Source organism: Bacillus rossius, chromosome 2 (assembly GCF_032445375.1).
Source record: "Bacillus rossius redtenbacheri isolate Brsri chromosome 2, Brsri_v3, whole genome shotgun sequence".
NCBI classification, from domain to species: domain Eukaryota; kingdom Metazoa; phylum Arthropoda; class Insecta; order Phasmatodea; family Bacillidae; genus Bacillus; species Bacillus rossius.
Window position 1 is genome coordinate 2,332,171 of NC_086331.1, and position 26,426 is coordinate 2,358,596.

Sequence of the window (26,426 nt, forward strand, 5' to 3'; positions counted from 1 at the left end):
CGACACTACCTCCATACGATCATAATCAATGTCTTCCGCTAATACTGCATTTAACGAGTTGTCCAACTTAACCGCGAGTAAGCGCAGGAACGTCCGTCATCACTCGCAGTCAAAACCGACTTCCGCGGGAGAGAGAGACTGGGCTGAGCTCATCGCTTGCAGGTGGCAACATGGCGCCCCTTCGCGCTGAACACAATTACCGTTACAACTTTGCTGTAGCGTGCCCCGGGTTACTATTAGAAAATACATAAATCCTTTTACAATAATTATTAAATTACTTCCATGTCCAGACCGTCTGTAATAATTACTTATAAGCATAAAACATGGTTCAAATGAGTTGCATGCTAGTTCCTCCGTCGCCCGCTAGGGAGCGTCCTTGTTCGTGCTTGGACTTATTAAATAACAAAAGATCATGAAGTTGTTAATTAAAAGACACTCACATGCATAGCCATCGTTACACTGTTTTGGGGCGGAAAGAAAAAGAATTACAATATTAATTAATATATATTAGGGGTGCGGCGCACTGCATCTAGGCGCCCTCTTGCCGGGCTAGCAACACACGCACACACGAGCGGGAGGTTTGAACAGAGATGGTGGTTGGGCGGTGGCATATCGGGCTCAAAGGGGCCGCAGGCCCGGACGACGTCAAATAAATACATATTTAAATAAGTTTCTCTCTTTACCTTTGAAATGCACGTATAAAACAACCGTCAGTTATCATATGCCGCTGACGTATTGTACGCAGAATGACCGCAGACAGAAATCGGCGCACAGGACAGAGAACAGAAGTTTGAATATGTTTTGTGCACCGTGCGCGTGCTGTTTCGAGCGTAGCCCAGCCTTTTAGTCGTCCAGAAGTGGTCAGTCTTACAAGGGTTCGCTTTATCAGAAAAAAGAAACACACCGTTTGTGTGTCTATAACCTAGGTTGGTGCCGCCAAATGATAACGTAAAATCATAAGGGTGGAAGGGGGAAGTTGGAAACACTTTGCCTGCTGTTTTTCTTTCAATGATGTTCCTTTCGTTAATTGTAAAGACAGATTTTTATAGATATTTTAGGATTTTTGGGGAGGAGTAGTGCATTTGTGACTTCAAAGAGTATTTATATACTGATTCCAGTTTGTCGAGTACTTGCATGATCACATGAAAGGAGTGGTTCCAGTCACTGTTCACAGATGCTGCAGTCTGGCATATGCAGGGGAAAAAAAAAAAGAATAAGATTAATATGCAACATTTAACAAATAGGCTCTTTCCCCCCCCCTCCCCCAAAATGAAATGCTGCAGTGGTTGAGTGGTCCATCACTCGCCTCCTGCCAGGAGACCTGGGTTTGATTCCTGCCAGGAAGATCTCGCCAGTGGGCAACATGGTGTGGTGTCTGCTCCTGTTTCATAGCCTGTCATGTCAAGATAAGGGGAGCATTAGGAACTGGAAGACACCATAAAAGTTTCAACAGTTATATATTGTTAAAATTTTCCATCATGTAGCATTTAAAATCAGCCTATTTTTTATTAAAAGATTTTAAACACTAACAATTGTCAATTGACATCTCATTATAGTGGTAGCCATTTTCAAAAATGAATTAAATTTATAACGGTTCGTTATATACAAAATAAAACAGTTCAACGCCGATTGCAAATTTTGATGTTTTTTATTATGTTTTAATAGAATGTTGCACAGACGATTCCAAACACTTTCAAAAGAGGTTACTCATTCAGTCCACATACATCTGCCCGTCGAAAAACTGCTGGTAGCTCGCATGACGAGAAATTACCGGAAAATAATCGCGTAGATCGAGTCCTTCAGTAATCTTTTACTGCAAGTATAAAAAAATGGGACGACCTCGAAGAGAACCGCACCCAGCGAAAACGAATTCCGCCCCGAGCCAACATGCCTACGAAGGTGGCCGCAATTTCTAATTAAGTTATATCCAAAACGAAAAAAAAGAAAATTAGGTTGATTTAAATATAGGCCTGGCTCCGACCACTAACGTGAAAATATCTCTTCGTAAATTACATTATAATTTAGCGAGAAGCCACCGACCGCGACCTACTGTGGCAGCGATCGACAGACGACTGGTGATCTCATGAACTCGTCTCCTCCACGCAGGGAGTAGACGTCACATGACCTCACCAACCAATCATTTGTGAATAATTACATAAAAAATAGTAATGATTAAAAATGTCTAATAAAATACAAAATACCTTCTTAAAAACATAGCAAGTGAAAAATATCAACCCTAAAATATATAACAAACGGTAAAATATCATTAGAAAGACTTTTTAAGAAATATTTACATTCATTAAAATAGTTTAAAAGAAAAATTATTTAATTAGGAGGGCAGGGTTCTGCAACATTACAAATTCTAAATGCCAATGATTTTACAGGGAAAGCCATTTGCAGTAGAAAGAAAATTCATAATATGCTGTATGCTCTACCAACAACCAAAATTAAAAAATTATAAACAATTTTTTTTATCACCTATAAACTGTTGAAAAGTCAGCCTGTTTCATATCCCTCCTCCTAAATCACTGTGCTACAATTATTAGCTCGTCAAAGCCCAGCTCTTATGTTAATGTTTCTTCGTGGTACCATTATGAGACGTGTAGGAATTTGGCCACGGTGGTGGCTGTGTTTACTTGCTAAATACTTTAAAAGTGGTTTCAAGAGCAATGGGTAGGTATCTAATGTCACGTCATTACTTTGTGGTTAATTTTTATTATATGTAAATCCTGACTATTTAATGTTCTCGTATCTCATAATTTTTTGTTAGCGGTGAAATTCATTCTCGTTGGTTGTCATTTGTACGTTTCCGTGCATTGTGGAAGCAGCAGATGTAGAGTGCTCCGTTTCTGTTTTTACATTTCCTCGTCATTGTGGAACGAGCCTTAACAGCCCGCCACTGCATACCGTTTGCAGAGCATATACTCTGTTATGGTTGTTTCAGATGCTGCAGTACCAGAAGGACATGCAGCAGTTGCAGTCGGCGAGTGCCCTGGAGGCTCTGACCTCCAGTGGCCACAGCAGCATGAACAAGACACACCGGTCGCTGCTGCAAGAGATGGAGTGTGAAGACGACTCCAGCAGCGAGGCTTACCTGGTACACTTGTTATGTGGCGGGCCAGCAGCCTTCAGGGTTTCAAGAAGAAATATTGTTGACATGGCTATATAAGTAGTATGGGGAATGAGGACGTTTAATGTACGACAGTAGCATTTTCAGTGGCCCAGTCAACTGCTGTAGGCATTGAGAAAAATTATTTTAAATCCTAAAAATAAGTACATTTCTCCCCTGATAAATCAGTATTTCTAACAATGATGTAGGAATTCTTAAAGTTTAAAATGGAATTATTGTGCAAGTAATTATGCTAATGTCAGGAAACCCATTACCAAATTGTTTTATGTAGGCATACTTTAAATCAAGCTTTTTCTCTTCATGATTATTCAAACTGCTTGCTAAAACTTACATTGCAAGAATTAAAAATTAAAATTTAATGTGAAGCTTTTTTTTCTAGCAGTACATAATTACAATTTAATAATTTAAATCAATGATTTTCAAATTGTTACAACTCACTGAGATTTTTATCAGTACAGTGCTTTTCCCCATCAACTGCATTGGCTGTGATATATAAGGTAGAGTAGCATCATTATGTACACAGGTATATTACAGCCTTATCAATAAATTACAATCTGGAAAACTATTTTAATGTAAAATATACATTTAATTTTGCTGTAGTTGTCATGTGTTTGTCCCTTATTTTGTGATTTAATTACAGTTATAAAATTGCCATTCATCATATAAAAAGAGAATTTAGGCTGCCAACACTTCCAAAATTGCTAGTGGTGTTTAAAACCTCAGCACTTACAGCCTGTGTTCTCATGACATGATCCTAAACAAGGCTTTTGATGGATGCCTCACTGTATATAACACAACTACTTTTCTACTGTTGGGTTGTACATCTTGTCAATGAGGTCACAAGTGACAGCGACACTAAACAATACCATTTAGCAACTTTTGGAAACCATGGAATGCCTTTACCTAAGAAGATAGCTAGGCAGGGTTCTTAAGAGTCCTTGAATGTCTCTGATTTGTAATTGTATTATTTTTCAAGGCCTAGAAAAGTCTTGGAATTTTTAATATGTACGTAAATGAATAAACCTAAATAGATATGGCATTAAATTGTATAAATAGCAAGTACAATGGTGATTGTTACATTTTCCCGCCTTGAAATTATGGTCAGGATTGTTATTGCATCCATATGTTTAAATAGTATGGGCACATTATGTACTGAAGAATTTGGAGCATTCACATAAATTTTCAGGATTGTGTATAATATATTTGCTTTATTGAGCTGATTGATTAAAATACACATTTTATTAAAACACATTACAACTAACAAACATAACATGCAGGATTAATAATAAATTGTTTTTCCACAGAATAACAGTTTGCAATTATTTAATTTCCATAAACACTACTTAACCAACACTGCTAGACTGGGGAAAAAAACAATTGATGAAATTTTAAAACAATGTATCATTGCCTGTAATAGACTGAACATTTGATTGTGCTTTAAATAAATAAAGTTGTTTATATCTTTTACACTTAGTTGATGTTGCTAAAAATCAGATACAGATTATTAATGGCAAACAAATTTATGATTAAAATACATACCATATTTAAGACATAAGGCTACTACATACCCTCTTTTATCGCATAATCATTGCACTCGCGTAATCATCACACCCATATTTTAGGGCGTCAAAATTTGGATTAAAAAAAAAACCACTCGCGTAAACGTAGCATGATGTTTTTGGTCCCGCTATCAGTTTCCAAGCGCTTAGTGTGGGTATTTTTTTTCGTATAAAACGATGTATTTTAAAATAGAAATCTAATATTTATTTAGACGTTACTACTTATTTAATTAACGGAAATACTAAGTTGTCTGGTGTGTAAATTATCTTTTAAAGACTTTTGAAACGTTATAACCCGTCATCTGTTCATCAGCGTCCACGCGGTGTACCGCGTACAAAACTGTAGCCAGCGCTCGTTGCAATCATCAATGTTTGGTTATGTTTCTTTCAGTATAGAGCGCGCGCACGTAGCCTAATATCGATATCTCGCCGATTGCATACAATGCACACTCTCTATCACGTTCTGAGTTAACCACATTTAATAGCCCGCACTCTTTGTTGTGTACTACAGTAGTTACGCGTTCGTTCGGCTTGCATTTGGATCACAGATTTTATTTTTCTATTTAAAGTTGAAAGGTTTTTGTTGCATGACTTATTAATTTAAATTGTATGGCATGCTTTTTAATACTACACTTTTTTCACTTTGTCCATGCATGGGTTTTGTTTTTATGAATAGGTAACTGTATCTAACAAAAAAAAATTTCAAACTTGATTTTAAAATAAAATGAGCGACTACAGTAGAACCCCTGTCATACACTTTTCAACGGAGGGCACAAAAATGGTGTATGATGCGGGAAAGTGTATGAAAAGGGAATGGCAATAATGAAATTTTTTTCCAATCTAGCATATCAGCACAGTGCCAGATTAAACATAAATATATATATGTGTAAATAATTGCATTATATTAATGAAAGATATGAATTCATCATTATATTATAAATATAATAAAACCACCAGAAATGTAAAATACAGTCCATAATCAAGTAAAGCTGACATGAGAAACAGTGGCCTTAAAAAATGTTATGAAGTCCTTTCTTGGAGGGGGGGAAAAGTCACCAAGACTAAATTAGAAATTAAAAAAATTAGGCTATTGTAAAAAAAAAAATCAGAAATTTTTGCTTGTTTATTACATTTTACAAACAACTTTATGCAACAGAACAATTTTCAATAAAATTTTAACTTGAGAAACGTAAAATTCAAAACAATCCAATCGTAAAAAAACAATAACAAACGGGTATATTCAGTTCAAAGATAAACGACTGCACAAAATATGAGATCCGTGCCTTGGTAAAGCACGTGCACCATTTTCATGATCATTTCTTGTTAGCGCCACTAGTCTCGCTTGGTGCTAGCCATAGATGCTACTAGCAAAGTGCACAGTCTTCCTGATACTATCCATATCTATGGTGTGATAGTTATTTTCTTACATTTGCAAATGTAAACAATGATCGTTTTTCAAAATAAAAGCATTAAAACTGAGTTTATAAGGAGGAATATAAAAATTTTTTGTGGATTTTAGGACTTTTCCGCTTCGTAAAAACGTATGAAACGGGAAATTAATGGTTTTATAAGTGTATGTTCCGGGAAAGAAAACCATTGTAAATATAGTACTTTCGGCGGGACCGAAATTAATCGGCGTATGACACGGGAAAATGTATGAAACGGGAACGTATCATCGAGGTTCTACTGTATTATGCGAGAAAACAAGGTAATGTAAATAATTACTGCTAATGTTTGTAACTAAGAAATCACCAATTTTCCTGTGTATCCAGTTTGAAAAGATCCCTTTTTATATCCATGAGTTTTCCAGATTTGCAGGAACCCTATTAATTTATGTAATTGAACAAACAACTTGTATAAAAATTTTCAGTTTTGATCATGAAATGGTACTTTTGAATCCATGAAAAGTCGAAAATACGAGCGAGAGGTCTGCAAAAACCCAGCGTTGACAGCAGGGGCCTGTCTACCTGCTGGTATGATGCCCAGCATCAGGAGGCTTCTCCAAGAATATTTTCCTGACAGAACAAAATTTCATAACTTGCAGTTGTTCATAAACAGTTAGCAGTAAGTGTTTTGATAACACCAGAGCTTGATTTGAAACACTGTTTCTTTTTCAGCTGAAAGAGGAGGTAATGTCAGTGTACCGCCAGCTTCATGCTTTGTATGAGAAACTTATGCTCGGCTCAAGGAGTCAGGATAATTCTGAGGCATCTCTGAAGTCCTCGCTGTCGCTGTCCCACCAGGTCACACTGCAGAACTATAAGGTAAGTCAATCACTGTAAACGGAAGAAAACATTTTACCATGTACAAGGACAACATTTAATGGTTCTAATTTTTAGGTGTTGTCCTCTACTTAAATAGTGTGTATTATTCAACAAATATAAAACTCAGATATTTCTTAATACTCACTTCATGAAAATAGTCTATTTTTGATTGACATACAGCAAAACCCCTTATTTGCACTTTTCATCGGGACAAAGTAAAAAAGTGTTTAAGCCACAAATGGACGTAATTTGGCCTCGCTGGTTCATAAATACAACTCGGTCGTAAGGACAAATTTTGGAGAACCGTGATTGTACGTAGAATCGAGATTTCACTGTATGTGATTTATATATCATCCAGAAACTCGACAGCGCTCACAGCACAAATAGAGCCAACACAACTTCATAGATATCTTGTAATGTGTTTGTTGTGGTTTTCGATATGAACACAATCTTTGACGCGTTTCACATGTTTATTCTCGGATAATTATTTTATAGTTTCATCATCTATGGCTAGAGACCTGCAAAATTCGCGGTTACGATGGCCTTCAGGATAGACTGCACATACCCCTGTAAACTCGGGCAAATAACGTAAGTTCATTGGCTGCCGACTTGTACGTCGTCTTAGCTGGTTTGACTGAGATTCAATCCTTCTTTGGTTAAGGGTTTATAAGTGGTTGAGATTCGTCCAGATGAACAGTAAGCCAATAGCAAAATTATCTAAGAAGGATATGTGTTTGAATTCAGGCCTATCACCGAATGAATCCGTGAATTTTGCAGGTCTCTATCTATGGCATTTGCACCAAGTTGTTTATGGTTGTTGCGTGACGTTAATAGCAGGATGGATTTGATTTTTGAGACGTAATTCACGTGAAAGTATTGTATTGGACTAAATGGGAACTAAACGGGACCTGAAGAATATAGTGCAAAAAACAGGAAAACGTAAATAACGGTAACGTAAATAAGGGGTTTCGCTGTATAATGCATTATACAGTCATTTGTAATAAGCTTGTCTAGAACAGAAATAGTCTGTAAAATATATAAATAAAACTGCTAATTATTGTGTGATTGTAAAATATCCTATCATTAGGGATGGTGATTTTTCGTTTTCGCGAAATAGATGCGAAAATATGTTAAATTATATTTTTTCTGCTATAAAATGCGAAATCTAGACTATTCCGAGATAAATTGCGAAATCAAGGTAAAAAAAAGTAGATTCGTCTTCACTCTACACAATTTATTTACCGATTGTATTTAGTTTCAGTTCAGTATCAAAAGAAACCATCATTTTATGGCGTATTCAGCACAAGTATCTTATTGTCACGTTATTCACAACACTATTGATCGTAAATATTGAATGAAGAATGGCCATCCGTGCCACACGATTGTAAACAAAGCAAAGAACAACTAGCTGGAAAAGTGTCCGTCATCTTGCAGAGTACAAGTTTTTAGGCCACCATATTGCGACATCTCTGCTTCGCCGCGCTAACAATTGTTAAGTCCCATTTTCTGGCGGTATTTCACGTGAAAGCCACGTTCTTGTGTAGTCTATGGAAGGTGGTGTGTTTACAAATACGTCCATACTCGTGAATGTGTTGTGTACTGTTATTTCTCGTGGTAAAAATGGGACGAAACGTAATTTCCATTTTCGATCGCATAAATTAATACAAAAGTGAACAGTTCTACAAAAGTGAACAGTTCTACGAAAGTGAAACAAATATTTTAATGTGCAATTTATGTAATTGCCGTCTGGAGTGGAAAAAAAAAGATGTACTTGAAAAGCACATTAAATCTGAGGGACATCAGGCTGCAAAAAAAAAAAAAAAAAAAAAAATTCACCGAGAAATCGGATAAAGAAAAAAGTCGGTAAAACGGCAAGCAACGGTTTCTGGCATGATCGAAAACCAAAAGAAGGCGAAAATTGATAAAAACGAAAGAAAAAAAATTTGAAAAAACGAGTTTCAATAACATTATTTGTGCTTTCTAACATCAACTATAGCCATGAACACGGCTAAAAAATATTTATTGTAATTTTAAGTTTTCAATTTATTGCACTCATAAGTGCTAATAAGTTGTTTGGAAACCTGCCAAGATAGGTTATCTTTGTAGTTGTGCTAGATCTTTATTTCTGTGGTTGTTAATAATTAATATCTGTATTATTTAATACTTATTAAAAATATACTTTTCTTCAGTAATGTAAAATGAGAGAATTGGCTAAATCTTGTTTTTAAAAATGCTACAAAATGCTAAATTTCAAATTCAAAATGCTAAATGTTATTATTTTAAATGCTATAAATCACCATCTCTACCTATCATAAATAGAAAAACATGTTGCTAATACCATATTTAGTCCCCAAATAAACCAAGCACAATTTTCGTAAAATGTGTAGGAAATTTCGAAACTTGACAACGTCGTGTGGCAAAGCTGTAGAACACAAGTCTGTCAAGCTCTTGGTTAACCTGCTATTGCTCAATTAACAATGGAAATCTTGCAAATGGTTTGAGTGTGTGCATGTTTCTTTGAGAAATATGTCACATAGATTACCAATTGATTGCAATTGCTGAGAAAACAAATGGGAAATTAAGCTGCTGGGAGAACATAACGTTGTCGTAGCAAAACATCAATGTGACTGAAGGATAAAAAATATGTTTTTGAGTAATGGCGTATTGCAATAAAATATTTTGCTTCGAAGCTGAGAATTCATTGCGTGTGCTTCTTTAGCTCTTTTCCCTATACACTGTAACATATTATTGATTTCCTTTTAATACAGTAAACTAAACAGCTACTACTGCAGCCATTTTGCATTCATGTCACTTTTTTCCCCGCATCACGGTAAACATGTTATCAATTCAGTTAATGCCTAAGATTTAATTTTCCATTTGTATATCTACTATACACACTCACTCTATATCCTTCTCTCTCTTTCTGTGTAAGTTGTGATCTTAAACTCTAGTGTGGCCTTGCAATTTTCTTTTGAGAGGAAAAAAAAGACATACAATACAGCTATTTGCCTGATTTAAGGCCATTTAATTTCTCACATGGCAATTAATGAATTCTCACGAATTCTACAGTAAGATATTTATGGAACTACTTCATTTAGGAGCTTTCCATTCGAATTTATAACAATTGTTTTTATACATCTTATAGAACTGCCACAAATTTTATACAGCCATCATTTACTACTGTTTGCAAGGTGTGCAGGTGTGTGTAAGCATGTGTGCGCTCGTGCACAGGTTGTGTGTGTGCTTGCTCGCGCACGCCCTACCGTACGTGCGCGGGTTGTGTGTGTGTGTGTGTGTGTGCTCGCGCACTCCCTCACGCACATGTGTGTAAGCTCACGCGCGTGCGTGTTTGTGTGCTCGCGCACGCCCTCGCACTCAGGCGCACTCTCGCACGTGTGTGCTGTGTGTGTGCTTGCATATGAGAATGTGATTGTGTGTGCTCGCAGCACATGTTTGTGTGGGTGATCACATGAATGTGTATGTGCTCATGCATATACATAGGTATGTGGGTGCTCACATGTGCAAATGTCTCTCTAAGTGCAGTGGAACAAAAAGTAAGTTTATATTGTTAATTCCCCTAAATGAAAAAAAATTAGTTATTACAAAGAAAGGTGGTGTTGCTTAATATTCTTAACTGACACAATCATCATGCAAATAAAGTTGTTAATATGTACCTGTATGTGTAATTTTACTTTTCTTAGGTTGGCACTTTGCTGGAGTTATCTAAAGACCTGTCCACGCTGGTCTCGGAAAGGCTGAATGGTTGCAGACTATCCGGTGATCATGAGCTGGAAAGGGAACTTCACAGAACACAAGAACTGATGGAACGATTGCAGCAACAATATGACCAAAAAGTAGAAAAGTTGAAGCAGCACACTGCTCACATAATGGACCTTGAAAGCAAAGTGAGTAATAATTTTATTTTATAATGTTTTAGATATTGTGTTTAGTATTGTTCCTAGCAGGTAATTTAATGTGTGTCATTTAATTTAAAGCCAGAAGCGAAGGATTGTGGAGTAAGAGGAAATGAGAATTAAGTGGGTTCTGTGTGTGCAATACAGAGCAATAGTTTGCAACAGCAATTAATTTGTAAAGTATTACATAACACATAAGTGCCTGTGTAACTCCTAATATGATTGGCTGGTGGTGATGGCAAACTTGGGAGCAGCATCTCCTTGACATGGAAATCATCAGAGACAATGAAGACTGATGAGATGAAGGTAGCTGTTACAATATAAGTACAGTAGAATCCCGCCGATGCGACCCCTCCTCTGATGCGTCCGTTCCATTTATACGACAGTTTTTTGAGAAACCGTGAAAAATTTAAGCAGAGAAAGTAGAAAATTTGAGTAAAATCGGCTGAAAAACATGTCTGTTACACTTTGTTGGGCGCTATGTGTTCACGTTTATCTTGGCGGGAGCTGTACTGTAAGCAGGCAGGCATACAAAAGAAGGCTAAAAATAGATACCACCCATCTAGACAGTCCACGCGGCAGTGTCTAGCCGAGCTTGGCGCGTCGACTATCGCACGAAAAGCCGTCTTAGCTGCCATGTTATCTTACCCGCCCGCACTAAAAGCCACTGTGGTAGCTTCTGCGAGTGTGTAAAAATTGGCCCGAATTCTCTATTGCGACAATTCCGTTTATAAGTCCGTTTTTCCGGAAACCGTGAGCGATCGCATCAGCGGGAATCTACTGTAGGTGGGGACAAGGCAATGTCCACCACATTTTACACTTGTTTTTATGCAGACACTAAACATACTAAACCACACTTTTGAGTGCTCACCAAGGTCTGATAAGTCAATTGCTCTAAAAAAAAAAATTAAAACACAATGGAACAGCCAAAGCTTTTAAATTCCACATGTAGTGCTTGCTCGTGTGTATGGCCAGTATCTTATTTCAAGGGAGAATATGATTATTGTAACTTTACTTGTCAGTGCAGTGTGCGAAGAGTGACTATGAAGGGCTCTCGGTGGATTGATTGCCAACGTGGCTTTATTCCACACACTCTGGCATAATCAACCTTATGAGCTGAGCATGGAGTTGGTTTCCGAATGGTTCGGAGCCCACTCACCTGACTGGGCCACCAAACAGGATGCAGAGCTCGGATGGTTATGGGCCATTTTAAAAATATTTTAACATTGTGGCGTGTGGCTTAGGTTGAACCCTGCCATGCTTAGGGATAGGTGGGTGCCTGCAGTAGAACCTGCCTGCACCTGACGCCATATGATTTGCTGACATATAGTAAGTGATTACTTGGGCAGAGGTCCACACAACAGGTTTTGAGCTTATTATCCTGCACTATGACAAAGGCTATTTTAAATACAAATTAATTTAAAGACTTAGGTGTCTGTTGCACTAAAACTCAATGGTAATGTGATAGTTGCTCAACTACAAAATCAGTCTATTAGAATGCTGGATCGCATCCGACCTATTAATAACATAAAATTAAACTAAAATATAAATTATTATCAATCATATCTTTGATATTTATTAATGGTGTATTTCAACAGTGAGAATAATTTTGTTAGTCCATGTTTATTTTGAAAGTTGTCTTACTCTCTCTCTATGCAGTTTTACCCCTTACAATATGCTACCAGTCAAGGTGTGAATTGCCAAAGAATTTTGACTTCTATGCACATGTACTAAGTCGCACGCCCGGTACAAACGCGCGCACGTGGTGCCTTGTCGCAGCTGAGCGTGCAGGAGACGCGGATGCGCTGCACGGCAGAGGAGCGCGACCAGGCGCGCAGCGACGTGGCAGACACGCGTCTCGCCCAGGACCAGGTGGTGCGACGGGCGTGGGAGGCGCGCGACAAGGCGCTGGCACGCAAGAACCAGCTCGAGGTGGAACTGGCTCGCACTCGCATCGAGATGATGCAGGCCAACAGCCAGCTGATGGAGGCCATCCAGCAGAAGGTGGAGCTCAGCGAGCAGCTGGACCAATGGCAGGTACTGTCACAAAGTAGCCATAACTCCGGACATAACTGTGAGCAATGCAAGTATGACACATTTCATTTAAGAATTTCATGTTATCAAATATGTATTACAAGTCTTCAGAGAGCCTTAAGTAAAAATTTTGTTTTCAACCATCTCTGCTGCCAAAAAATTTATTTAGGACGACTGACCGGCTGCTTTCCTTGAGGGTATTATATCTCCCCACACACCCCCATTCAAAAAATCCAAAAGAAAAATGTGTAACACCTCACAAAGCCTGCCTTCCTTACATGCAATGGCTGCATTTTCTTTTCTACTGATAGCGGCTGACCAATTATGTTTATAGACTTACACTCCCTGTTGAAGCTATTGAAGTGCAGGTTGTCAGGCAGTCTCAGTAGAAGCAGACATGACTGTATTGGACACAGTCATAACGGCATGAGAAAAGAGCCTGGCCTTGTAACTTAAAATCGGCGTTCCCAAATGGTTTGCTACTGGCCAGTAACCTCAGCAGAAAAGTTACACGACATGTAGCATAGTGTATAAAAATATTGTTTGAGTAGTTACAAGTTTTTTTTAATTATCTGTGGAAATACAAACTTTATTCACATTTATAAAAACTGTGAATACTCAATAAAAATTAAACAATTTTAAAACCTTTGTATAGGTAATTTAGTAACGAACCCCATTTACAAATTTGTAATTTTATATTTTAGAGGTAAAATAGGGTGGACACATTTACTTTTGAATATTAATTTATAAGTTTAGGTTTTCTTTTCAATTTGGTAAAAATAAAACTGTTATTTTTCTATCCTACACAGGTCCTAAATTTTCCAGTCAGTGTGGTTTAGTGAAAGTATTATCAAAAGTGTTAAAATTACACTTGCTATGAATATCTAAGTCTACCATAATAATATGGTGTCTTTTCACTCTGTGGTGTCAACATGAATAAAACTGCTAAGAATTTTACTTTGAACAAAACATTCTACCTCTAGGCCACACAAATGGAGCCCATCAGAAAAACCCATTGTGCTATACATGAACTGTAATTTATAGTATACCTAACAATTGGGGGCTAATACTATTTCATTAACTGTAGGCCTCTGCGTATATTCAAATTGTTAAAAATAAAAAGGAATATTTTTTATTCATATTCAATTTGATTTATAACACAAAATTCTCTGGATCTCAGGAAAATTTCTCATATCGGGTGGGGACAAAGATTCTATAGATTTTTGTAATGTTTAAGGGTTATTTATGTGGAATTTTTTTGTTACATCTAGCCACATATATTTAAAAAAGACTAATAAAGTAAAGCTAGATTTAAGACTGTTATTTGGAATCATTACTAACACCAACATTATCGGCTTAAAGTATTTAATGGAACAAAGAGGTTGTTAAAAATACATTAGAACTGACAGCATACTGATAAGGATAAATACATGTCCATAAAAATCAAAACCATGTGTGGGTGTTAGTGTTGACAGTTTTAAGATCTGGGGGTTGAAAAATGACATTTCAGCTCCATCATTATAGTTCAGTATGCGACGGTGAAGAGAAAAAACTTAGAGCTTTTGTAGAAGAACTTCTGGTGGCAATACACAGATGCACGCACTGTGACAGTTCAAGCAATTATCTTTTTCTCACACTAATCATATTTTATAATTTGATTACAACATAAAATAAACTCATATTCGCACAGGCCTTATTAACTTACAACTTCCAAAGAAATTAATCCTCAGTTTCCTTATGAACTGTTCAAATAATGATCCGTGGAATAAGCTAACCTGACTTGATCAGCATCGCCGTGTGCCAAGCCCCTTCTGTGCCAGGTGAGACTGCAGTGCTCGCTGTTAACTGGTGTAGTCAATGCCCCTATTAGCAGTCCCGCTGAAGTCACCCTTCTCCTGTTGATTATCATGGCAACAAACACATTTAGGTCACTTTCTGGAGTTAATATTAGCCAAACATGACCTGACAAGAATGCCTGGTGGCAAATCACTCGAGCTACTATTGACTGTGATCTGGGTACACTGTGGTCTTGAGACCCCTCACACAAAAAATTATTATGTACTTACTCCCTCTTTTATTATTTTATATTTTCATACATAATGGAAGATGCACTACGGCAAAACCCATTATAACATGTCATCATTAAGTTTCATAGAGTGGAGATCAGGCTTTGTAAAAGGTTTTTAAATGAGAGGGCAGTGCCTAAACATTTTTGTAGTTTTTTTTTTTGTGTTCTTGAAAGATGTCATTTAACTATTTATCTTTTTTATTATTTTAGCTATACATATTTATTTGATTTCCTACTCACTCTGCGTTAAACACTTGTCAAATCAAATCTTGTGAATGATTGTAAATCAGCTATTCAACTGTTCTGTGGCTGTATAAAAATTTGAGCTAAAATATCCTACTTAATTTTTTTCATACCTGACCCTTTGATAAAATTTACTTCGTAGACTTCCGTCTTTAGTGTGTCGTTCTTATTGAAGCTCTTGTTCGAAAATAATTAATTACATGTATTACAAAGCCTTATGTGCTCTAATTTATGGCACTATTAGTCACAGCAAATTTATTTCAAACGGATGATATACTGTTTTGTTTTCAGATGGATGTGCAATGTCTGTTAGATGACCAAGTGAAGAACAAGCTCTCAGCTCAAGAACTACGTTCTCAAGTGAACACCAGTGATTACGAAAGTTGCAGTTCCAATGTTTCATCAAATGATAAGAAGCAAATCCAGCCAAGAAGAATTTTTGGTATCTTTCAAAGATGACATCAGAAGAATAAAAATTGTAAATAGTTAAAATCATTTAACTGTTAACATCATAGCATAGGTTCAACATTGATATGTTCAACTTTTTTTTAGATAGTACTTACATGATAGCACAGAGTGTAAATTTTAGCAGTTGAAATTGTGTTTGACAGGATTGTAGTTTGATAAACATTTTGTACAGTAATTCAAGAGGTTAGCAAAATCAAACTGTTACAAACTTTTATGAAATAAAATAGTTGTGACTGCTTTTTAATCATTTGTGTATGAATTCATCTGCTTTGAATTTTGTAGCCTACAAACTTTATTGTGAAAAGATAAAAAGATCATGTATCGTCCTGTCACAGTAATGAATATAAGCCTATAGTGTACCCAGCTATCAAAACATGCCAGACTGAAATAATACTTTATATACAACCAACCAATACTGCAAGGATTGAAAAAACAGTGGCTAAAGAACAGAACTGTTCTTAACTTCCTTACTAGATTAACTACCAAATCTGTTACAGTTTATTGTAAATCTTCTGAATAGCATCTAAAACAAACTTTCTTTACGTTTGAGAATATTTGTTTTTTAAACATTATGTTGGAGTCATCCGCTAAACTGAGATTCTTAATTTTACTGATTCTTCTGCATCATTCACGTATGTATATCATTAATAGGACAGGACAATGCTTCCTTGGACAACCCCTATAGTATTTGTTGTTAGGATATCAAAATTGACAATGTTGACCCAATCAATCATTCAGGGTCAGCAAAATCTATATAATATGCTTCGTGTCATTAAGATAAGACTGTTATAATTTGTATGCTTTTTATACTATTCACAGCTAAATTTCATAATTTTTTGATCAATCATGTCAAATGCAGATGATTTACAGAAATTCCAAGCGATTCATCATTAATTGCCTTGTAAGTATATCTCTTATAGAAAATCAGCAAAAGTTGTTTCAATGCTTTTAAGTGTTGTAAATTTGATAGTATTGTATAATTTTTATACATATTATTTTTACCCAGTATTCAAATGTTACTGCAAAACTAGACATAACTGCCATCAGGCGATAATTATAAATATTAGATTTATTACATTTATTATGCAAAGAAATAGTTCTTGCAGTTTGGGGATATTCTGGAAAGATTCCAGTACTAAAAGATGAGTATATTATATGAAATAAAATAATGCATATACTAATAGAAAACAAAAAAAAACTATGACAAAATATTAGTTTACTACAAATAAATTATATTTAAAATTGCCAAAATAAAATAACATTCAAAATATTGTTAACCTGATATTCACAGAGCGGACCATGGAGTGAAAGAGAACACATGTTGCTGTTGAAAGTAAAATAAAGAAAATACATTTATGTGGCTTTGAAACCACATAATTAAAATGTGTTAGCAACCACTACACACGTGTAAGCATACAACTGCTACATTGATATGGCAGTTTTGCTAGTACGTACATCTTTCAGATTCCTAACCACATAATTTGCCTAGTTTTCACAGATAGGAATAGGTCATGTTTAGTTCATGCTTAAGATAGGCCAATTAATATACAGTGAAACCTCGTTAATAAAATACCGGTTATTTCAAAGTTCGCGTTTATTCGAACACTTTTAATTCCCCTTCAGACTGGGATAGCATATTTAATGTCAATCAATACGGTTAATACGAAATATTCGTTATTATGTATTACGAAGTAACCTCACGTCCGCTCACGTAGTGTACTATTGTTTTATTATCGGATAAACCGAATGAAATTTTAGAACAAGAATCGCACACTTTAATCACGTGCACACAGCTTCACTATAATCTTTGAATATATATACTGTATAGAAGTCGCGAGTGGATAGGATTTACTCTACGTTTTTCAGAAGCGCATGATAGGCAGCTTGGGAACTTCACCGCTGCAGTGCGCTGCCGTAAAGCCCTGTATCGTCTTAGTTGTTATTTACACGTTAGAGGGCAGCACTGTCGCCCGCTGTCATTCCCCGCACCCCCTATCTATCATTCCCTGCAGCTCAAGGTCGTTCTACGAGAGGGGGAAGGGGTGTTTGAAGAGTTCGACACTTGTCCGCTAGGGACCACCACTAGTCGATGCCCTAGAGATGGTGGCAATTGCGGCAATGAATTAACCAACTACCTCAAAACCGTATTAGAAATTTTAACCTGGGCTGGCGACTTCTATACAGTATATATATTCAAAGCTATAATTCTGTTAACGGCAAATAATTTGTACGGTAAATGGTATACAGTCAATCCTCTATCTATCGAACTCGCATGTATCGATTGTCCGTGTTTATCGTATACTTTCTACGGTCCCGGCAAAATTGCCATACAACTAAGGTTAAAAAAGTCCGCTTGTACCGATGTTCGAATTATCGTTTTGTCCGCATTGATCGTACAAAATGTGGTCCTGTCACTATAAATTATAATAGATGATCGTTTAACCATAAAGATTTTGCAAAAATAACCATTTCTTAGAAAGAAACCGTCATAAAAACAGTAACGATAGTATACAGTAGTAAAAATCAACTTAAATCTGCAGCCAAGTAATGGAGCACGTAAATATGAAAAGACAAATGAACAACAACTTACGAAGAAATATGGATGATGTACCATAACTACAGTACAAACCCAATTGTTATCCTAAGATAATTACCATAAAAAGAACTAAAGATTCTTTGTCGATACCATAATTACTACAGAAGCACGATAGCTACCACATTTGCACTACAGTTACCGTAACAACTGAGATGTATATTTACTGTGACGGTAATGTATTTATTTATGACATATTAAAAATAAAGAACATTATTGAAAAATAGGATGTTAAATTTTTATATGTACGTTTGGCACATGTTGCGAAGAAATAATGCGATCTGAAAAAATGCAGTACTACTACGAAAAGCGAAAAGGGTAATCGTGGATTTTTAGGTTATGGCAGTCTCTCTCGTTTTTCAGTAATATCGGCCGAAAATTAACAAGCGTATCGGAAGTCGGCAGAAATGCAGATTCAACTAAATATTGGCAAAATCGGCTTCTTCAGTACAGCTCTACATTTGATGACATGAGTAAACATATTTCAGACTTCAGGATATTGAAAAAGACTTTAATTTCCATGTAGATTTATTGTGCGTATGTTTTTTTTTTGCAAGTGTAAATTGAATTAAGTAAAATACTTCCATTTTTATTTATTTTTCAACTGATTTAACTTTAATGACAAGTAACTGATATATTTCTGACACTAATTTTGAGGTTGAAATATTTTTTAAAAATTCTTAGAGTGAAGTCCACTTTAGCATTAATTGTCTTGGAAAATGTTCTGGCTGCTAGTGATGTAGACACTGATGTCTTGTCTTCCTTCGACAAACTTTGCAGTGCAGTAAAGGACATTTATGCAACTAAAAAAGTGCAGAAAAAAATCAATGAATTTTTCAAGCCTCTTTAATTCTCCATTTGACTAATTTTTGAGTTAATAATCCATACTTGATTTTGTCGATTATTATTAATGTGAGCATATGCACCTGTTAATACAAACCTCGTTAATACAAACTGCAAAATTCTTGGTCCCTTCAGGTTTGTATTAAAGAGGTTTCACTGTAAATACAATAATTTTTGTCATAATGTAAAAAATTTAGTGTTGGGCCGATTCCTAAAATATACAGATTCCGATTCCATTTTCGATTCTTAAATTAAAGGGTCGATTCTTCGAATCCGATTCCTTAATTTTTGTCTGACAATGTTCAACAGAGTAATATACTCACAAAAAAAAAAGGTTGTTTATGATTTTAAAAATGTAATTGCGTTGTGTTTCAGTTTCTGTGCAGAAATTAACATTATATACAGCTTATATAATGTTAAAAAGTATGTTCATTACCATCAAGTTATGCTACCCTGAATTTCTAGCACAATTTGGCCTTTTAACTTTGCATATAGTTAGACAAAACACGTGTTCAAACACAATCAAAGATGTCTTATAAATTGTAAGTAATGTTATAACTTAACCAACTTTAGATACCTTACATTATAAACTCCATTAATTAATTGTAAAAAAGAGGTTTGTACGGTTAGGTTAAGAATTTTATTTTCAAGCTCAACTAAATAATGATCCAAATAAAATAACAATATAACCACGTTTATACATATTTCAAGGGACCAGGGCTAAAAAAAAATAAAGAGGGAAATTTAAAAATAAAAATTTATTATCTCATTATGATGGAAATGACCAGAAACAAATATACATCACACTAAAATAAAATGTCAGAGATGCTTACATTTTAATATATTACCTAGAACTTAATTATCTCACTTGGTGAAAAGAATAAATCCATCCAGTCTTGCAGTTCTTCACAACTGTAAATAGAAAATAAATTTTCGGTTCTTGAGTAAGAAATTCTGTGCATGTTTTAGCATCTCAAAATTTCCACATTTTATGGTGAGATTTTCTTACACAAAATATTTAAACTCTTCAAATAATCGCGTGTTAACATTTAATTCATTTCAGAAATTTATCGGAAACAATTCTTGTTAAACTAACACAACTACTTTCAAAAGATTGTTTATGTTTGGTAATAAAAATTTACGAACGTTTCAGCAGCAATGTTTGGAAATTCAGTTTAGCCAACTGCCTTTCCAAAATATATCTAAAATAAAAAACGAGCATCACTGAACATGCACAAGAACGCCGATTTACAGCAATTTGGTTATGTTGCTTTTAAACTTATTTTAATATGGTCACAGTAATCCACTGTGAATTTGGGTAAAATCTCGTTAAAAAATTATTTCATTTTAATTCTTTAAAGATTTAAGTGCAGAGATGTGAAACATCTTAATTTTCACGTTCACGTCACCAAAAATTTGGTTCATGGCCGTATGATTTACCATGGCAGGTAGCACAAAAAAAAAAGTTGTTTACAATGGCAAATTTAGCTGCCATGATCAAATAGTTAACGTTTACATTATTTTACGTGCCGTTTACATTTACATAATTTTCTTTAAACCTTTATGGTTTTTTCTAATTATTTTTGAAGGTTTACTATTAAATGCAGTGCTGCTGCAACGTAATTTCCGAAAAATGCTTTCGCTTAAAGCGGGAAAATAGATACAGTGAAACCCTGATTATCAGTTTTCCAATGGACCATGAGTAAAAAACGGATAATCCAGGAAATCCTACAATGTGGGAACACACTCTAAAGTTACCAAATGCACAATGTATGTACTATTGCAAAAACTTTCAGTGAATCAGTTAGGTATTTCCATAAACTGACACCAGCAGCACACTGTATATACACTATCAATATTGGAAAATTATACTTCCTTAATTTTTTTAAATGAACAAAACAAAATAAACTTGAAATTTGTATGTTTTAAGCAAGTAATTACGTATGTATTATTCAAAATTTAAAAGGTACATACCACATGTTATAAGATGCACACTACTTTCTTATTTATAATGCAGAGAAATTATAAGATGAGTTTTTATGCAGCAAAATATTTTTGGTGTTGGTAATCACAAGTTTGTTAAGAGTCGATGGAGGAATACCATAGCGCTTTGCCAAATCAACCCGTTTTTGCCTGGATTTTTTTCAACGGCATTTATAATTTCTAAACGCTCTTTAATGGTTTTAACCTCTTTTGTAGGCCGATACATATCAATGAACCTTTACAAATTTCACACGTGCATTAAAGTTAAATGCGTAAAGCTAATTTACCGTAAACAAAGAAAATCTCGCGCATATACGGCCGGCCACGGAAACGCTAGGATGAACAATTTCGTCTATGTTTCTCGCAGGATTTCACTGTCGCTAAATAGAAACGTGTTTACGTTGGGCTAGTATGTACAGTATATCGACCACGGTTATATTGTTGTGTCGATTATCGCACAAAGCAAGAACTATCGAGCGAGCGTTAGCTTTCGTCTGTTGTTTTATCGAAGTTGGTGAACCTGTTAGCAACAGCGTCATGCTCACTTTATTCGTTTTCTTTTAGTAATGGCCGCCATATGTAAATATTGGTATTGCGTGTCGTGTAGACACCCGTAAACTGGAATATTTCTCGGGAATTTGAATGTGAAATCGGTAAAAAGCCTGTAAAGTTCAACCCGTTAAACCGGGTTAAAAAATACTCATAACGATGGAAACGGGATTTTTTTAACATTGTTCTTGCAGGATTTTTTCGGGACCATGGACATTGAACAATAAAACCGGGAAATTCTACAATGCGGGAACGAATAAACGAGGTTTCACTGTACTGCATTATTTTGTACTGTAGGGAAAATGGCGGTGCAAGAAAATAAATACGTTAATCACCGTAATTCGTAAATCAGTTCCGTAAAAAAAAGATTGTATTATGTAGTTTAAAAATTATATTTGCATGCATTTTAATATTTTTTTACGTTGCGTAGGAGATGTATTTTGCAAAATTAAAAACAATGCAGGAATCGGTCATGGTCGATTCCAAAACCATTGTATTCGGAATCCCACGATTATAGTGCAATCGGTGGAACCGACCGATTCCAGAATCGGAATCGACCCATCACTAAAAAAATTTAACAACTAAAGTTCTACAGAGTACCATCAAATCTTTGAAATATTAGGAACTAAAGGTTTCAGTGTTCAATGTAGTTAGAAGGAAACTGAAAATTTTTCGTCAATTAGTTTCTTTCCATTTTCTGCTAAACTTCATCTCCAAAATCCAGACTAGTTAGAAGTCAACCAATTCAAAGCAATGTTATTCTCTTCAGAACTCCTCTGCGATAATTAGAACATCTATCGACATAATGCTTAACTCACACAACATTCATTCATTTCATGAGATACACGCGTTAGTTAAATAACAAGTTTTAAAATCAAAATATTCCAAATATGTACATTATGTAAACATTTAAGCAACATAGAATTGCTCAGGATACTTCATTTACATTGTCTGTAAAGTATAAGCCTTGTACAGCTTTGTAAATACCTAAAATTTAGTTTAAAAATTGTCGTAATTAAAGTTTGCAAAATTCAAAGCTTTGTTTACAATATTGTGGATATTACATCTTTTTACCTACACATATTCCTAGGAGAAATAAATACCATGGTGGCTGCCAAACTAAGGAACTTAGCCTTGAGTCAGCTATAATTACTATAGGTAAAATTTTGTTATTATATTAAAAAATTTTTTTTGGGGGGGGGGGGGGGGGGGGGGGAATAAAATTAAAAAAATTTAATTTAAAAATAATTATTTTTCAAGGTAATCAAAATAGGAACTGGAAAAAAACTACTTTCATACACTCTGCAAAGCAAATATTTAAGGCAATTGCATATGTGTGAAGAAACTTCAAAAGGGTGGATCCTGTATCCGGTCATCATTCACTGTGTATTATCCACCAGATAAAACATAGTCGTCGGTTGATCAGCTTTGAGTTTTTGCTGTGAATATGCGACCAGATGTTTTCCATGAGATCTACTTTTAGATATGAAGTAATTTTATGAATGCGAAATTATGACAAATTAAACATGATTACATAACATTTAATTAAATTGAACTTAAAAATGTGAACTAAAACCTGATGAGTTCGATGACAGGGGTAGCTGTTGCGAGAGCTCTGTCCCCCGGGCGCGTGTACTTGAGCTGGCCGCAGTATGAAGTAAGTTTGCCAGCTGCCAGGAGTACACCTGCAGGGAAACAAATGTAGCCCTCATGATACACACAGCAATGACTATAACTGAATCAGTATTAACAGAGAACTCCTGGGAGATGATCTTCATTTACACAGTATTTTCTGCCCAAGTATTAAGCCGGTTCTGGTACAGTTTCAAATCCAATGAAGAAGTGGTCCGTCAAGTTAGTCCCTGGTTTGATGGCTGATAGAAAGATCTACTTTTAACTTGAGTATCTGTTTGCAAAATTTAGTGAATTAAGATGGTTGGACAAAAAACTCTCCTTAAACATGTAAGGGTATGTCAGACAACATAACAAAATAATAATTTGAATAGTAGTCGATCACATTCTCTCCAGTTATGTGGCTGCAACAATTAGTTTTACTCTTCTGATAAACAAGTTCAATGTTAAATACCGAGGTTACGACTAAAGCGTTGTTAAATACACAGTTGTAGTAACTGGAACACTTGGCTGTATCCAATACTCACATCTAGATGCCTGGAGAAGTCCTGGAATACGAGCTCCCGGGATGTCACATCTATGTGGATCCCATCTGTGATTGGCTCGAGTCTGCTCGAGGTTCTGACAAGTTTGAATTCTTGCGTTTTTCTGGTGCCATCACAAAGACAAAATTTCTGAATCAATAATTATTTCAGCTAAAATTTTTTGTATGGTAAAAAATTCATCAGTGCTGAGTACATTTTACAAATTGTTTGTGTACAAATAAGTTGTAATGAATACAAATTATTTTATTTATTTTAATTTTTTTACCATGCTCAGTAAAGAGAATTTAGCAGTGGGGAATGACAAATAGAATACACAAACACAAAAAAAAATCTAACAAAAATCGAAGGATACGACAAACAGACAGCACAAGGAAAAATATAATACGTAAAATAAAACCTTACCACAGCCACGGCAATATTACTTAGGACAGGTCAGATCAGAAAACAAAAAAAATCATCAGAACAATTCCCAGGAGAATTAATACCACAATCCTTAAGGGCCCCGTCTGCCCAGACACACACACGGTGCACAGAGCTTCAGGAAAAACACAATTTCAAAACTACTCAAGATAGCAGAGTGGGGTCTGTTACAAAAACCACTTAAAAATTCGCTGGAAGTGGTTTCCGAAATACGTTTTTTAAATTGTAATTATAGAATAGTTAAAATGGCTAAGAGGATTGTTTTCAGAGTAATTTTTGTCATAAATAACTGGTACAGATTATTGAAAGCACTTAGGGGACTTGCATGGACTTGATAAAATTTTACTGTTGTCCTATGGACGAGAAGACTGGGTGCCAGTTCACAGTCTTGCACATAGAGGCGATACCGCACTAGAAGAACCAGTGAGCGTTGTGCTTATCATCCCACCTAACTATCATCATACATGACACCTTAAGATGCATTATTGAATAAGGTGGGATTTACTAAATTAAACTGAGTAAATAAATCTAGATGATTAAATTAAATTTTATATTTTTAATATTTTATTAATTTTTATATAGTATATGTAGTTTATTAATATTATTATAGTTAGAAATTAATATAATAATTAAATCATTTACCATGTTAATATGTGCACAAAGTACGTACATGTTAATGAGCTATTAAATTGTAGGACTATTAATCCTGTTATGAGTTATAGCAATTTTTAATGAAAATAACATCTAAATGCACTCTGCAATCAGAATGATTAGGTAGATCATGATGGGGAAGATTTTTAAGATTAATGATTTTGAACAATTCATTTTGTATAGATTCTAATTTTATAATGTTGGAGGAGTTAAATGCAGATAACTCAACAATACTTAAAAAATAGATACAATCTAGATAAGTAGCATGATAAGTGATAAATTTGATCAAAACCAGAGTTCATTTAGATAATGCGGTTAAGTAGAACACATGAAAGAATTAGTTCTAATAAGTATTAGATTTATAAATCAAATAACATGCAAAGTACAGTCAAACCTCTATCGTTTTTCAGGGGACCAACAAAAAAATTCAGTAGATGCGGACATTCATTAGATGTGGACTTCACTCTTAGATTTTGAAAAAAATATTTCAACCTCAAAATTAGTGTCAGAAATATATCAGTTACTTGTCATTAAAGTTTAATCATTTGAAAAAAAATAAAAATGGAAGCATTTTACTTAATTCAATTTACACTTACAAAAAAAAAAACATACGCACAATAAACCTACATGGAAATTACAGTCTTTTTCAATATCCTGAAGTCTAAAATGTTTACTCATGTCATCAAATATAGAGGTGTACTGAAGGAGCCGATTTTGCCAATATTTAGTTGAATCGGCATTTCTGCCGACTTCCGATACGCTTGTTAATTTTTGGCCGATATTACTGAAAAAACGACTGCCATAACCTAAAAATCCATGAGTACCCTTTTCACTTTTCGTAGTAGTACTGCATTCTTTCAGATCGCATTATTTCTTCGCAAAATGTGCTAACCGTACATATAAAAATTTAACATGCTTTTTTTTTTCAGTAATGTTCTTTAATTTTAATATGTCTTAAATAAATACGTACATTACCATCACGGTAAATATACATCTCGGTTGTTACGGTAACTATAGTGCAAATGTGGTAGCTATCGTGCTTCTGTAGTATTATGGTATCAACAAAGAATCTGTAGTTCTTTTTATGGTAATTATCGTAAGATAACAATTGGGTTTGTACTGTAGTTATGGTACATCATCCATATTTCTTCGTAAGTTGTTTGTTCATTTGTCTTTTCTTCATGTTTACGTGCTCCATTACTCGGCTGCAGATTTAAGGTGATTTTTACGTATACAATCGTTACTGTTTTTATGACGGCTTGTGTCTAAGAAATGGTTATTTCTGCAAAATATTTATGGTTAAACGATCATCTATTATAATTTATAGTGACGGGACCACATATTTTGTACGATCAATGCGGACAAAACAATAATTCGAACATCGGTACAAGCGGACTTTTTTAACCTTAGTTGTATGACAATTTTGGCGGGACCGTAGAAAGTATACGATAAACACGGACAATAATACATGCGAGTTCGATAGATAGAGGTTTGACTGTATGTATTTCAACTTGAAGGATTATATTACTA

The 26,426-nt window shown here is 35.1% G+C and overlaps 2 protein-coding genes across 6 annotated transcripts in view; one reads left to right on the plus strand and one right to left on the minus strand.

Annotated features, from left to right (window-relative positions):
- Window positions 1–15,924, plus strand: part of LOC134529026 (bicaudal D-related protein homolog) — a 234,327-nt gene extending 218,403 nt beyond the window's left edge. For all 4 annotated transcript variants that reach the window (XM_063362706.1, XM_063362707.1, XM_063362705.1 and 1 more), the window contains 5 exons: window positions 2,945–3,097; window positions 6,807–6,953; window positions 10,655–10,858; window positions 12,647–12,904; window positions 15,504–15,924. In XM_063362706.1, the coding sequence (XP_063218776.1) occupies window positions 2,945–3,097; window positions 6,807–6,953; window positions 10,655–10,858; window positions 12,647–12,904; window positions 15,504–15,671 (930 nt within the window). In that variant the 3' untranslated portion in view covers window positions 15,672–15,924. The remainder of the gene's footprint in view (window positions 1–2,944; window positions 3,098–6,806; window positions 6,954–10,654; window positions 10,859–12,646; window positions 12,905–15,503) is intronic.
- The window catches only part of LOC134529027 (uncharacterized), a 50,352-nt gene continuing 38,628 nt past the window's right edge, over window positions 14,703–26,426 (minus strand). The window contains exons 7-9 of one of the 2 annotated variants that reach the window (XM_063362710.1): window positions 23,808–23,928; window positions 23,225–23,333; window positions 14,703–20,028 (exon numbers count right to left, since the gene is read on the minus strand). In XM_063362710.1, the coding sequence (XP_063218780.1) occupies window positions 19,965–20,028; window positions 23,225–23,333; window positions 23,808–23,928 (294 nt within the window). In that variant the 3' untranslated portion in view covers window positions 14,703–19,964. Of the gene's footprint in view, window positions 20,029–22,891; window positions 23,334–23,807; window positions 23,929–26,426 lie in introns of those variants that run through there. The other variant, XM_063362711.1, reaches the window with a different exon arrangement.